The sequence below is a fragment of the Haliotis rufescens genome, unplaced genomic scaffold (genome assembly GCF_023055435.1).
Source record: "Haliotis rufescens isolate VD_foot unplaced genomic scaffold, xgHalRufe1.0.p SCAF_12, whole genome shotgun sequence".
Lineage (NCBI taxonomy): Eukaryota > Metazoa > Mollusca > Gastropoda > Lepetellida > Haliotidae > Haliotis > Haliotis rufescens.
In genome coordinates this window covers 36,350,095-36,365,101 of record NW_025963802.1, presented here as the reverse complement: position 1 = coordinate 36,365,101, position 15,007 = coordinate 36,350,095, and the positions used below count along the sequence as shown (strand labels likewise).

Here is a 15,007-nt window from a genome sequence, read left to right as displayed (position 1 = left end):
GGATGTCCATACGAGGGACAACTGTGTGGGATATCCATACAAGGGACAACTGTGCGTGATGTCCATACAAGGGACAACTGTGCGTGATGTCCATACAAGGGTCAACTGTGTGGGATGTCCATACAAGGGACAACTGTGTGGGATGTCCATACGAGGACAACTGCTGGGGATGTCCATACAAGGGTCAACTGTGTGGGATGTCCATACAAGGGGCAACTGTGTGGGATGTCCATACAAGGGACAACTGTGTGGGATGTCCATATTCAAGGGGCAACTGAGTGGGATGTACATACGAGGACAACTGTGTGTGATGTCCATAAGAGGGACAACTGTGTGTGATGTCCATACAAGGGGCAACTGTGTGGGATGTCCATACGAGTGACAACTGCTGGGGATGTCCATATTCAAGGGGCAACTGAGTGGGATGTACATACGAGGACAACTGTGTGTGATGTCCATAAGAGGGACAACTGTGTGGGATGTCCATACGAGGGGCAACTGTGTGTGATGTCCATAAGAGGGACAACAGTGTGGGATGTCCATACAAGAGGCAACTGTGTGGGATGTCCATACAAGGGGCAACTGTGTGGGATGTCCATACAAGGGGCAACTGTGTGGGATGTCCATACAAGGGGCAACTGTGTGGGATGTCCATAAGAGGGACAACTGTGTGGGATGTCCATACAAGGGGCAACTGTGTGGGATGTCCATACGAGGGACAACTGCTGGGGATGTCCAAACGAGAGACAATCAATCTCATAAATACCCTCGATATAGCGTTTTAAGTCAGATCCCAAATATGGGGTTCCAAATAAGATTACACTTATATGCAGATAACTGTGGAAAATATCGATAAGAAAGATTGAGAGGTCACTTCAGAATTAATGATGGAATAGCGATTGGGCCTTGATTGCTTATTATTATCATACAACAAAGATGCCAAACATAATCGAGGATAAAGATCGACCAGTGCCGGTCGATCGTAATAGTACTGAATTCTGTCAAATAACTTGCATTACAAGCACATGACTACGCGTATGTCGAGATAATGTTAGTGCTGCAGTACTAAGTACCTCCTGACTGTAATGTAGCACACGATGTTGCAGGGTCGAGGCCTTTCGGACAGATGCAGCTGCATGCGTCGTTGTAGATGCCGGCATAGCCGCCGTTGGAGCAGGTTGGAGGGGCGCCATTGCACCTGGCTAGATGACAGACATTTTAAGTCAACTTTTACGATCTGTGTTCTCAATGTGTGCTATGAATGTGACTTTTGCGTGAAGTCTTATGTTGAACAAGTCATGTATACACAACAAAAATTATCGTCTTATAAGTTCAAGAAAAAAACACAACCACAGTAGACAATTTTCGCCTTCCAAACAGAAGCAAAGATCCACTTGCAATGTTCGAATTGCAAACACACTAGTAGGCAATGTTCGACTGACAAACACACTGGTAGGCAATGTTCGACTGACAAACACACTGGTAGGCAATGTTCGACTGACAAACACACCGACAGGCAATGTTCGACTGACAAACACACCGACAGGCAATGTTCGACTGACTAGCACGCAGGTAGAAACTGTTCGACCGCAAACACACTGGTAGGCAAAGTTCGACTGACAAACACGCTGATAGGAATTGTTCGATTGACACACGCACTCACAGGCACTGTTCGACTGACAAACACGCACATGGGCAATGTTTGACTCCCAAACACACTGGTAGGCAATGTTCTACTGACAAACTGACCATAGAAAATTTGCAATTCACAAACACACGGGAAGGCAATTTAGACACACAAACACACTGGTAGGCAATGTTCGACTGACAAACACACTGATAGGCAAGTTTAGACTCACAAGCGCACTGATAGGTAATGTTAGACTGACAAACACGCTGGTAGGCAATGTTTGACTCACAAACACACTGGTAGGCAATGTTCAACTGACAAACACACCCAAAGATAATTTTCAACTCTCAAACACACTGATAGGCAATGTTTGACTGACAAACACGCACTTAGGCAATGTTTGACTCACAAACACACTGGTAGGCAATGTTCTACTGACAAACTGACCATAGAAAATTTGCAATTCACAAACACACGAGAAGGCAATTTAGACACACAAGCGCACTGGTAGGCAATGTTCAACTGACAAACACACTGATAGGCAATGTTTGACTGACAAACACGCACATAGGCAATGTTTGACTCACAAACACGCACATAGGCAATGTTTGACTCACAAACACACTGATAGGCAATGTTCAACTGACAAACACACTGATAGGCAATGTTTGACTGACAAACACGCACATAGGCAATGTTCGACTCACAAACACACTGGTAGGCAATGTTCTACTGACAAACTGACCATAGAAAATTTGCAATTCACAAACACACGGGAAGGCAATTTAGACACACAAACACACTGGTAGGCAATGTTCGACTGACAAACACACTGATAGGCAAGTTTAGACTCACAAGCGCACTGATAGGTAATGTTAGACTGACAAACACGCTGGTAGGCAATGTTTGACTCACAAACACACTGGTAGGCAATGTTCAACTGACAAACACACCCAAAGATAATTTTCAACTCTCAAACACACTGATAGGCAATGTTTGACTGACAAACACGCACTTAGGCAATGTTTGACTCACAAACACACTGGTAGGCAATGTTCTACTGACAAACTGACCATAGAAAATTTGCAATTCACAAACACACGAGAAGGCAATTTAGACACACAAGCGCACTGGTAGGCAATGTTCAACTGACAAACACACTGATAGGCAATGTTTGACTGACAAACACGCACATAGGCAATGTTTGACTCACAAACACGCACATAGGCAATGTTTGACTCACAAACACACTGATAGGCAATGTTCAACTGACAAACACACTGATAGGCAATGTTTGACTGACAAACACGCACATAGGCAATGTTTGACTCACAAACACACTGGTAGGCAATGTTCTACTGACAAACTGACCATAGAAAATTTGCAATTCACAAACACACGGGAAGGCAATTTAGACACACAAACATACTGGTAGGCAATGTTCAACTGACAAACACACCCAAAGATAATTTTCAACTCTCAAACACACTGATAGGCAATGTTTGACTGACAAACACGCACATAGGCAATGTTCGACTCATAAACACCCTGGCAGGCAATGTTCGACTGACAAACACACCCAAAGATAATTTTCAACTCACAAACACACTGATAGGCAATGTTTGACTGACAAACACGCACATAGGCAATGTTCGACTCACAAACATGATGATAGGAATTGTTCGATTGACAAACGCACTCTACGGCAATGTTCGACTCACAAACACACCCAAAGATAATTTTCAACTCACAAACACACTGATAGGCAATGTTTGACTGACAAACACGCACATAGGCAATGTTCGACTCACAAACACACTGGTAGGCAATGTTCGACTCACAAACACGCACATAGGCAATGTTTGACTCACAAATACACTGGTAGGCAATGTGCGACTGACAATCACACCGACAGGCAATGTTTGACTGACAAACACACTGATAGGCAATGTTTGACAGACAAACACACTGATAGGCAATGTTCGACTGACAAACACACCGACAGGCAATGTTTGACTGACAAACACACTGATAGGCAATGTTTGACTGACAAACACGCACATAGGCAATGTTCGACTCACAAACACACTGGTAGGCAATGTTCGACTCACAAACACACCCAAAGATAATTTTCAACTCACAAACACACTGATAGGCAATGTTTGACTGACAAACACGCACATAGGCAATGTTCGACTCACAAACATGATGATAGGAATTGTTCGATTGACAAACGCACTCTACGGCAATGTTCGACTCACAAACACACCCAAAGATAATTTTCAACTCACAAACACACTGATAGGCAATGTTTGACTGACAAACACGCACATAGGCAATGTTCGACTCACAAACACACTGGTAGGCAATGTTCGACTCACAAACACACTGGTAGGCAATGTTCGACTCACAAACACGCACATAGGCAATGTTTGACTCACAAATACACTGGTAGGCAATGTGCGACTGACAATCACACCCAAAGATAATTTTCAACTCACAAACACACTGATAGGCAATGTTTGACTGACAAACACGCACATAGGCAATGTTTGACTCACAAACACACTGGTAGGCAATGTTCGACTGACAAACACACCCAAAGATTATTTTTAACTCACAAACACACTGATAGGCAATGTTTGACTGACAAACACACTGATAGGCAATGTTTGACAGACAAACACACTGATAGGCAATGTTTGACTGACAAACACACTGACAGGCAATATTTGACAGACAAACACACTGATAGGCAATGTTCGACTGACAAACACACCGACAGGCAATGTTTGACTGACAAACACACTGATAGGCAATGTTTGACAGACAAACACACTGATAGGCAATGTTCGACTGACAAACACACCGACAGGCAATGTTTGACTGACAAACACACTGATAGGCAATGTTTGACAGACATACACACTGATAGGCAATGTTTGACTGACAAACACACTGACAGGCAATATTTGACAGACAAACACACTGATAGGCAATGTTCGACTGACAAACACACCGACAGGCAATGTTTGACTGACAAACACACTGATAGGCAATGTTTGACAGACATACACACTGATAGGCAATGTTCGACTGACAAACACACCGACAGGCAATGTTTGACTGACAAACACACTGATAGGCAATGTTTGACAGACATACACACTGATAGGCAATGTTTGATTGACAAACACACTGATAGGCAATATTTGACAGACAAACACACTAATAGGCAATGTTTGACTGACAAACACACTGATAGGCAAGTTAAGACTCACAAGCGCACTGATAGGCAATGCTGAGTTCGTGCATGACGATCCAGAAGTCGTCACGTGTGTCGGCGACATCATCTGAGTAGGGGTCGATGGTCTTCCTCGAGGATCTGTCTATTGAGAAGTCCTGGAACAAATTGGATGAGCCCCAACTCAAAACTGAGATTCCAAAACTGATTTGCCCTCAGGTAGTTGTACATAATCAAGTTAAGGGATTGGTCATTCCTCTTTCAGTGTGAATGGCATTTCTACGAGTTACTGTTACCGACAAAGTAAGACAATGTTGCCCCCACACAGAAGATTAGTGAGTGAGTATGGTTTTACGCCGATTTTTAAGCAATATTCCAGCAATATCACGGCGGAGGACAGCAGAAATGGGCTTCACACATTGTATCCATATCGGGAATCGAACCCGGGTCTTCGGCGTGACGAGCGAACGCCTTAACCACTTGGCTACCCGACCGCCCCCATAGAAGATGAATGACATGGGTTTCATCATACGTATAACAGTGGAGCATCTTTAATTTCTTTTGTTTGGACGAGTCGGATTAGTTGTGTCTGAAAGGTGGCATGTGTGGATACAAAGCTGGACTCACATAGTCTCCGTACATCATGACAGACTGCAGATCCAGGGGAAGGTTCACAAAGTCGTCATGCCAAGATGCTGGCGGCAGGGCGAAGTTATTCTCGGCACCTTTGTATGAAAGTACATATAGCAATTGGATAATACAACAACCGCTACTACTACTTCTGCTACTGCTACTGCTACTGCCGCTACTACTACTACTGCTACTACTACTACTACTGCCGCTACTACTACTACTACTACTACTACTACTACTACTACTACTGCTACTGCTACTACTGCTAAGCTACTGCTACTGCTACTACTACTGCTACTACTACTACTACTACTACTAGTTCTACTAACCGTACCACGGCTGCTGCTACAACAACTACTACTACTACCACTACTACCACCACTACTGCTACTATTACTACTACTACTACTACTACTACTACTACTACTACTAACCGTACCACTACTACTACTACTACTACTATTCCTCCTCCTCCTCCAACAACAACACAATAACAACAACTACTGCTACGTCTACTGCTACTACTACAAATACTACAAATACTACTACCACTATGATATTAATAATATTAACCAACCACCAAAACACACACACGCACGCACGCACGCACACACAGTAATAGGACTGACCACTCCTGACGTGGTTGGGGAAGTACTGAAGGTGCTGCTGTCGGTCGTAGTGTTGGTGCTCGTGCCACGCCCCAAGAGCGTGGATGATCTCGTGGAGGACGGTGAACTGCAACATACAGCGTTTCAGTACGATCACAAGACGTGTGAAATTATGGTATACACTCATAGTGGTTAGAAGTAACAAAGGAAAACAAATGGATATATATATATTACGGAACCCCGAAGAATCATTGCAATGATAAACTAAAATGGTTACTCTCACAGCTTTGTTTGTTTGTCAGCAATACTCCAACTGTATTACGGCGGTCTGGAAATAATCAAGTATGGACCAGACAATCCAATGGTTGACATCATGAGCATCTGGGATACCCGAGTCTGACGACCCGATCCCATTACAACCATAGGGACTAACGGACCGGGTGGGCAGACCAGCTGACTTGGTTGATGCATGTCATCGATCCCAATTGCGTGGATCGATGCTCACAATATCAACCACTGGATTGTCTGATCCAGACTCGATTATTTACAGACCGCCGTCATGCAGCTGGAATATATTGCTGAATGCGGCGTTAAGCTACAAACCAACCAACCAACCATAGTCGCCTCATACGACAACATGGGTGGGCAAGGGTGGCCCAGTCGTCTAAGGCGCCGCGATTCGCTGTGCAGAGTTGCGTCCCTTGGGCACGCCAGAAACCTATGATTGTGGGTTCGAATCCCGGTTCGCCCCGATTATGTTTCTAGGTTTGTCAGCACCATACCCGTGCTCGTGGGTTTCACCGAAGTGGTAAACGTCTGAGACCTGCATCACTTCGGGCTTTCCTCCCACATTAAGCTGACACGCCGCGATATAACTGGAATACTGTTAAAAGCGGCGTAAAACCCAACTCACTCACTCACTCACTACGACAACATGGGTTACTGGAGGCCAATTCTAACCCCGATCTTCACGGGTTTACTCTCACGGTAAACATTTAGCAAAATATGTTTAAATTGATATGGAATTACATGTAGGCCGTGAAGTCGCCTAGTAGTTAAAGCGTTCGATCCCCCACACGGATACAATGTGTGAAGCCCATTTCTGGTGTCCCCCGCCGTGATAGTGCTGGAATATTGCTAAAAGCGGCGTAGAACAATACTCATATGTAGTATCGATTAATTAGCACATTGTATCTCCCTCAAAGTTTATAATTACCTTGTACCCAATATCATTATACCCTTGTTTTGTGTCCGACTCAAAATAGGTGACGCTAACGTAGTCGTCCAATCAAAGGTCACCAATAAGCGAGAGCAATTCTGTGCGATGTTACTGATAAATAAGTTTGTGGGTGGTGACGTCACTCGCTGCAAGAAGCTATGCAAGCGAATGGGCCAAGGGTATCGATAAAGTAGTCGTCCAATCAAAGGTCACCAAAAAGCGAGAGCAATTCTGTGCGATGTTACTGATAAACAAGTTTGTGGGTGGTGACGTCACTCGCTGAAAGAAACTATGCAAGCGAATGGGCCCAGGGTATCGATAAAGTAGTCGTCGTCCAATCAAAGGTCACCAAAAAGCGAGAGCAATTCTGTGCGATGTTACTGATAAACAAGTTTGTGGGTGGTGACGTCACTCGCTGCAAGAAGCTATGCAAGCGAATGGGCCCAGGGTATCGATAAAGTAGTCGTCCAATCAAAGGTCACCAATAAGCGAGAGCAATTCTGTGCGATAGTAGTGATAAACAAGTTTGTGGGTGGTGACGTCACTCGCTGAAAGAAGCTATGCAAGCGAATGGGCCCAGGGTATCGATAAAGTAGTCGTCCAATCAAAGGTCACCAATAAGCGAGAGCAATTCTGTGCGATGTTACTGATAAACAAGTTTGTGGGTGGTAACGTCACTCGCTGAAAGAAGCTATGCAAGCGAATGGGCCCAGGGTATCGATAAAGTAGTCGTCCAATCAAAGGTCACCAATAAGCGAGAGCAATTCTGTGCGATGTTACTGATAAACAAGTTTGTGGTTGGTAACGTCACTCGCTGAAAAAAGCTATGCAAGCGAATGGGCCAAGGGTATCGATAAAGTAGTCGTCCAATCAAAGGTCACCAATAAGCGAGAGCAATTCTGTGCGATGTTACTGATAAACAAGTTTGTGGGTGGTAACGTCACTCGCTGAAAGAAGCTATGCAAGCGAATGGGCCCAGGGTATCTTAACATAATGGATTTATTACAACCTGAGAGACGAGGATGCTGATAGAGTGAGTGAGTATGGGTTTAAGCCCCTTTTAGCAATATTCCCGCAATGTTACGGAAGGGGCACCTAAAATGGGCTTCACCCATTGTACCCATGTGGGAATTCGAACCCGGGACTTCGTCGATGTGTATGGTAGCTGCTTGAACAACGGTATTTATCACAATGGGTTAAAAATATGCGATGTATTATCATAGCCGTTAGGGCGGTAAACGATGTCTGTGCTACTCACGAAGTTGGTGCAGGGAGAGATGTATTGTGGGCTGTTATGCATCCCGATGTAGGACCAGCATCTGAAACATCAGTAATGATTGTCAGTAACATGACGTCATACATGCCCAATAAGCACCAACACCTATCAGAAGCATCTGAACAGAACCATTTTAAGTTCGTTTGTTTGTTGTTTAATCATGCAGCCTCAACATTTGGAGATTACAAGTATTTTGGGGCTGACTTGGTTGATGCATGTCATCGTATCCCAATTGTATGGATCGATGCTCATGATGTCAATCACTGGATTGTCTGGTCCAGACTCGATTATTTACAGACCGCCGTCATATAGCTGGAATATTGCTGAGTGCGGCGTTGTAACAACAAACAAACAAAAGAAGTATTTGTGGAAACGTCTGCTACTGACGCAAAGCTTGTAATATCGACACATATCGCAAACTCAGGAAACATATTGTAGGGAAGTTGTGAATGAGACATTCAATAGCGTCCTGGTCAGGTCGTGTCATATTAACTTGCAGGTGACCATATCAATATCCCACTTAATAACTGCATAGTTTTCTTCGTCAATGCTCTATGCATTTTATGACACCTAAACGTTTGTTTATGGAATACTGTACGGGACATTCTCGCGATATCGACCTTTGGAAACGAACTGAATATGCCATATGTGGCCAAATCTCGCGTTCTCGCGATCTCGCATTCTCGTACTTTTGGCATATTTATCTCGTTTCAAAAGGTCGAGGCCCGTGAAGATCCGGGGTAGAATAGGTCTTCACCAACCCATGCTTTCCGTTAAGGGCTACTATGCTTGTTGTAAGAGGCGACTAACGTCATTGGGTGGTCAGACTCGCTTATTTGGTTGATGCATGTCATCGACCCCAATTGCGTGGATCGATGCTCATGATGTCAATCACTGGAATGTCTGGTCCAGACTCGATTATTTACAGACCGCTGTCATGTAGCTGGAATATTGCTGAGTGTGGCGTTAAACAAACAAACAAACAAACAAATCAAAAGGTCAAGATCGCGAGTATGTCACGTACAGTATTCCACAGTTCCCTTTACAATAGAAATGTGAGAGTACGCCCTGGACACGCCGGGGTTTTGACCTGTCCAGATTCAACTTAGCACTTCATGTCATACAACCTTAGCACTCGTTTATCGTGCATTGATACTTATCAATTCATAGTGAGGTGAGGTTAAATTGGGTTTAACGTCGCGTCCAAGATTATTGCACTTATATAGCGACGTGCATGTACGTGTGTGTGTTTGTGTGGCTGCTTGTACTAGTCAGGACTGATGCCAATTTATAGTGCTAGCTCACTGAGATACCATGCCGCAGTTTAACATGGATACCCCACTCAGACACAGTATACTGACTCCGAGCCGACCAGTCCTTTTTTTAGCCCCTTAATGCCGAGCGCCAGACAGGGTAACAACAAATACCATCTTTTAACGTCTTTTGGTATGACGCGGCCGGGGATCGAACCCCGGACCTTCCGCTCTCCGGGCGGACGCTTTACCACTAGACCACGGAGGCGGTCCAATTCATAGTAGTATGTATGGTTCAGCAATATCGTTGTTGAAGTTGAAAGTTCATTTACGAAAAAAAAAACACTTACGAGGACGTCTTGATAAACAGTAGGTAGTTGGTATGTGACACACTGTATCCCGGGGAACCTCTCTCGAAGAAGCGGATGCAGGTATATTCCTCTATGGTGGCCATGGCTTGGAGAACCGTGGCCTGCTGGGAAGTACCTGGCGACACACACAAACACATTGCAGTTACGTAGAATGTTGGGAATAAGTGGGAATATCAGTAAGATAATCATCAGATGAAGGTCAAGAAGACTGAGGTGTCAAGAGTGGTGAGAAGAAACAGGCACATTACCGTAGAAGATTGTGTAAATGCCCTTTTTGGTAAAGAAGATTGAAACACTGGTCATGACAACCTAATAATCGAATATAAAATGATATACTATATAATAGAAATTTAACATGGGTCCCGTTCTACAATGGGATATCAGCGCTTAGGTGATCGTAACTCTCATACTTTAACACAGACCTTTTTTAACAACAGTCGTAACTCTAAGATGATCGTAATTACCATGTCTTAACACAGACCGTCGTAGCGCCCTGAAGATCGTAATTCCCTTACTTTAACACAGACTTAAGACAATGGTAGCGCTGAGATGATCGTAACTCCCAACCGTCGTAGCCCCCGGATGATCGAAATTACCATACTTTAACACATACATAAGACAATGGTAGCGCTAAGATGATCGTAACTCCTGACCGTCGTAGCGCTCAGAAGATCGTAATTCCCATACTTTAACACAGACTTACGACAATAGTAGCGCGAAGATGATCGTAACTCCCGTCAGTCGTAGCTCTCAGAAGACTGTAATTCCTATACTTTAACACAGACTTACGACAATGGTAGTGCCCAGGTGATCGTAATTACCATACTTTAACACTTCGATAGTTGCCAGGTAGGCAAAACACCTCAGTCTTGAATCCTCAATACACGTGATTACGTCGTGTCGTAGAATTGCTGTCATGGCAACCATTAAATTTCGGTGTTTTCATGCAGTTTTCACTTTTAGTTTCTAGTAGTTGCCATAATGCATGATATTTCTATCGTCGCACATAGCGTTCTGTGTACGACCATAGAAGATGGCGTAAATGACCCTCTTGTTTAAGCTGATTGAAACACTGGTCGCGCCATTTGTCATGACAACCTAATAATCGATTATAAAATGATATACTTATAGAAAGTTAACATGGGTCTCGTTATACAATGGGATATCAGCGCTTAGGTGATCGTAACTCCAAAACTTTAACACAGACTTACAACAGTCGTAACTCTAAGATGATCGTAAATACCATGTCTTAACACAGACCGTCGTCGCGCCCAGATCGTAATTACCATACTTTAACGCAGACTTACGGCAATGGTAGTGCTCAGATGATCGTAACTCCCAACCGTCATAGTGCCCAGATGATCGAAATTACCATACTTTAACACAGACTTAAGACAATGGTAGCGCTAAGATGATCGTAAATCCCAATAAATCTCGGTAGGTGACAGATGAGAGGTGAAATGGGGTTTAACTTCGCGTTCAAGATTATTGCACTTATATAGCGACGTGCATGTACGTCTGTGTGTGTGACAGGGTAACAACAAGTATCATCTTTTAACGTATTTTGGTATGACGCAGCCAAGGATCGAACCCCGAACCTTCCGTTCTCCGGACGGACGCTCTATCATTAGACCACGGAGGCGGTCCTCTACGTAGGAGTTCAATGTAAATATACGTACTAATGTTGCCAAATTCATATGGTACAATTCCATTAGTCCAGCCAGGCGCCTTGGCATCAACGAAGCGTTTCCCTCGCAGCAGCTTCTTTGACAGCCCGCTACGTTTCTTCACCTTCTCCCCGTGCTGACGTCGCTTCATCTCAAACATCTTCAATTACAGCATCAAAAGGGTATCTTATTACTTTATGTCTCGGCCCAAACACTTTGAAATAACACTAAAACTATTTAATATCTTCAATATTCTCAATAAAGACCCCATGGTGGTTCCGGAGTAGAATGTACCCCCAATAACTGATGCTTGTCGTGAGAGCCGATTGAATGGGATTAGCACGATGGCTTGAATGATTGCACTCGCCAGTAAACCAGCTTTAAGTCGGCGGTTCGTAAATAATCGTGACTGGACCAGACAATCCAGAGATTGACATCATGAGCATCGATCTACGCATGACAAGCATCAACCAAGTCAGCGAGCCTAACCGCCCGATCCCGTTAGTCGCCTCCTACGACAGGCCATATGGTCGACTTTTACGGCAAGCATGGGTATCTGAAGACCTATTCTAACCCGGATCTTCACGGGTCTATAAATGAACTTGTTGCGTGTAATCATTAGACGCTGTCCACTCTGCACTGATCGATAGTCTACGAAGTCAAAGCTAAAAAGCCGACATTGAGTATATTTGACGTATGTTGTTGGAGTTTCGTTGTATGATCGACATCAGTTGCTATCCAATATCATACCCATGATCGCTGGTTTCACCAAAGTGTTAAATGTCTAGACCTGCATGAATGGACGCCCTCTGACATTCCGTGATGTAACTGGCCTGATGTTCAAGGAGGCGTAAAACACGACTCACTCACTGGACGAGGACAATTTACCCGTCCCCTTCCCTTAGCCGCTATGGCAACATCTTCCCGAAGCAAGGGAGTTAACTGACTAACTGAGTTAAAAGTCCAGTTTCCACCCTTGACGAACTAGGCTGTAACGAGTCATGGACCTTCTGAGCCTCTTCTATAGACCAATCAGATTCCACCTCTCGTATCACTTGCATTTGTATCAAACAAAATGGCGGCGCCCAGTCAAGACGATCTGATCGATAATCAAGTTCTATAGCGTGATAAAACGGGTCTTACATCGCGAAGTGCATCAAAAATGGGTGAGCACCTTGATTAAAAACATGAAAAGATTTGGAAAATATTTGTTGACAACGAGTTGGCGGTGTACATGCTTTGCAAATCCTGCAATCGACCGAAATCTACACGACAGTTTACTGACCGGATTTCGATTTCGTTGCGCCAATTTGATTGGACTATGCATAGACTCGTTAGTCCAGCCAAAATATAACTCCATAATACCAGCCTAGTTCGGCAAGGGTGAAAACTGGACTTTTATAGTCAGTTAACTCCCTTGCCTCGGGAAGATGCTGTGGCAACAGCTAAACTATCCACAACTTCAGAAACAGTGACGTGATACTATGGAAGCGAAGTCTCCTACCTCGTGTTGTAGCTCCGCTTCTTTGACACCCCCATCTTGGTGGTTGACGTTCGGCTGTCAGTCAAACAATAACAATCATCATACCCTATCAACTGTACATGACAACGGGAAATATACACCGAGCGGTGTGCTTACTTTGATATATCCGAGTTTAGTTATTCACGAGAACATTTACGGTAATTACAACTCCTGGGACGAGGGACAGGGAGTTTCTTTGACTCACCGGGTGGCGGTAGTGGTCGATGACCCCGTTGACGAGGAAGTTGGAGACGTGGTCAGGGACGCCTGGAGCCGCCTCGTTTCGTGGCAGCTACAATACACAACGTCGGTACAGTGACGTGCTATAGTTGTATTATGTGTAGTTGCGTGTGCGTATGCGTGTGCGTGTGCGTGTGTGTATGGGAAATAACCAACCCTATCATGTATATCATAGGAGTAGATAACAGTTCATTAACAGACTACTTTTTCAATTAGCGTCCAACTGAATTTATGACGCGGGTGATTAATTAAATTAAATTCATTTTAAATGACATAGACACTATTAAAAATGTATTGAAAGTTTCTCAAACATATGAATTATAATAACATCTTTGCACAAATGTAGAATACTTCAGGTTACATACCACATAGTTTTTTGGCCTGTCTTTCCGCTCCGTTGTCCGTCGTTTACACTCGGCTGGCGTCAGCATCATAACAACGACCGCAACGACAACGGCAGAAAAAAACAGCTTCATGGTTTCCCAGAGCTGAGAAGATCCAACACTCTCAAACTGTCAACAACAACAAAAACTAAACGTAATTTTTTTAAAATTAACATTCAACATGTAACATTCAAATCGTCGAGAGAGAAAAACAAAAGAAATTAACAAATATACAAAATTCAACTCATCTACTAAAAGTGATAAGATGAAACTGATTATACATCCACAAAAAGTAACACGAATCACTTAACATTCGACATTCAACCTTCGAATAAAAACGACAAACCAATAAACAAACAAAAATATAAGATTCAACATTCAACATTCAACTCAAGATAAACGAACCAAGTCATGCAACCTCAAGCAATGCTTTAGACTCAAAGCAAGCACGTCTTCCGACTCCTACAAAGATGACGTCCGTCTTACTCTGTGACGATACGGAGGACACGTGCATACAGAGGCTCTTCAAATATTTATACACTGCTGTTATAGTAAAAAGAAATAAAACAAATTGAAAGCTGTTAGAAATATACATTAAACTCTAATGTTTATACTCTTCAGAAAACCCAAAACACCTGCAAATCATAAAATCAAAATTTCACAGATTTTCTTATTATTACAAATAACAATCGTCACTTAAAGAATGTTGATAAATATGATGACATTGACATATAGTTGTTTATATTGCTATATAGTTGCTCCAGTACTTACCGCACACAGGTAGGTATGAAAGTGGGGTGGTGGTACACTGTACTTCTGTACTGTGTCACCTGATGAAGTTCCTGAGCTCAGTGGAGGGTGAATGTCTTAATGGCAGCTTTTACCTCAGAGCATAGGGTGCAAGTAAAATGACAAACAGAAGCTCGCAATGAAATTGCTTTTTGAAGACTTCACCCACTTA

The 15,007-nt window shown here is 43.5% G+C and overlaps 1 protein-coding gene across 1 annotated transcript in view; it reads right to left on the bottom strand.

The window, feature by feature from the left end:
- The window catches only part of LOC124136541, a 31,580-nt gene extending 17,045 nt beyond the window's left edge, over positions 1 to 14,535 (bottom strand). Inside the window, exons 1-11 of the mRNA XM_046502458.2 lie at positions 14,465 to 14,535; positions 14,029 to 14,175; positions 13,629 to 13,715; positions 13,406 to 13,459; positions 11,914 to 12,061; positions 10,214 to 10,349; positions 8,593 to 8,653; positions 6,137 to 6,242; positions 5,502 to 5,599; positions 4,912 to 5,032; positions 1,074 to 1,202 (exon numbers count right to left, since the gene is read on the bottom strand). Of these exons, the coding sequence (XP_046358414.2) occupies positions 1,074 to 1,202; positions 4,912 to 5,032; positions 5,502 to 5,599; positions 6,137 to 6,242; positions 8,593 to 8,653; positions 10,214 to 10,349; positions 11,914 to 12,061; positions 13,406 to 13,459; positions 13,629 to 13,715; positions 14,029 to 14,139 (1,051 nt within the window). The 5' untranslated portion in view covers positions 14,140 to 14,175; positions 14,465 to 14,535. The remainder of the gene's footprint in view (positions 1 to 1,073; positions 1,203 to 4,911; positions 5,033 to 5,501; positions 5,600 to 6,136; positions 6,243 to 8,592; positions 8,654 to 10,213; positions 10,350 to 11,913; positions 12,062 to 13,405; positions 13,460 to 13,628; positions 13,716 to 14,028; positions 14,176 to 14,464) is intronic.
- Between the last annotated feature and the right edge of the window lie 472 nt (positions 14,536 to 15,007).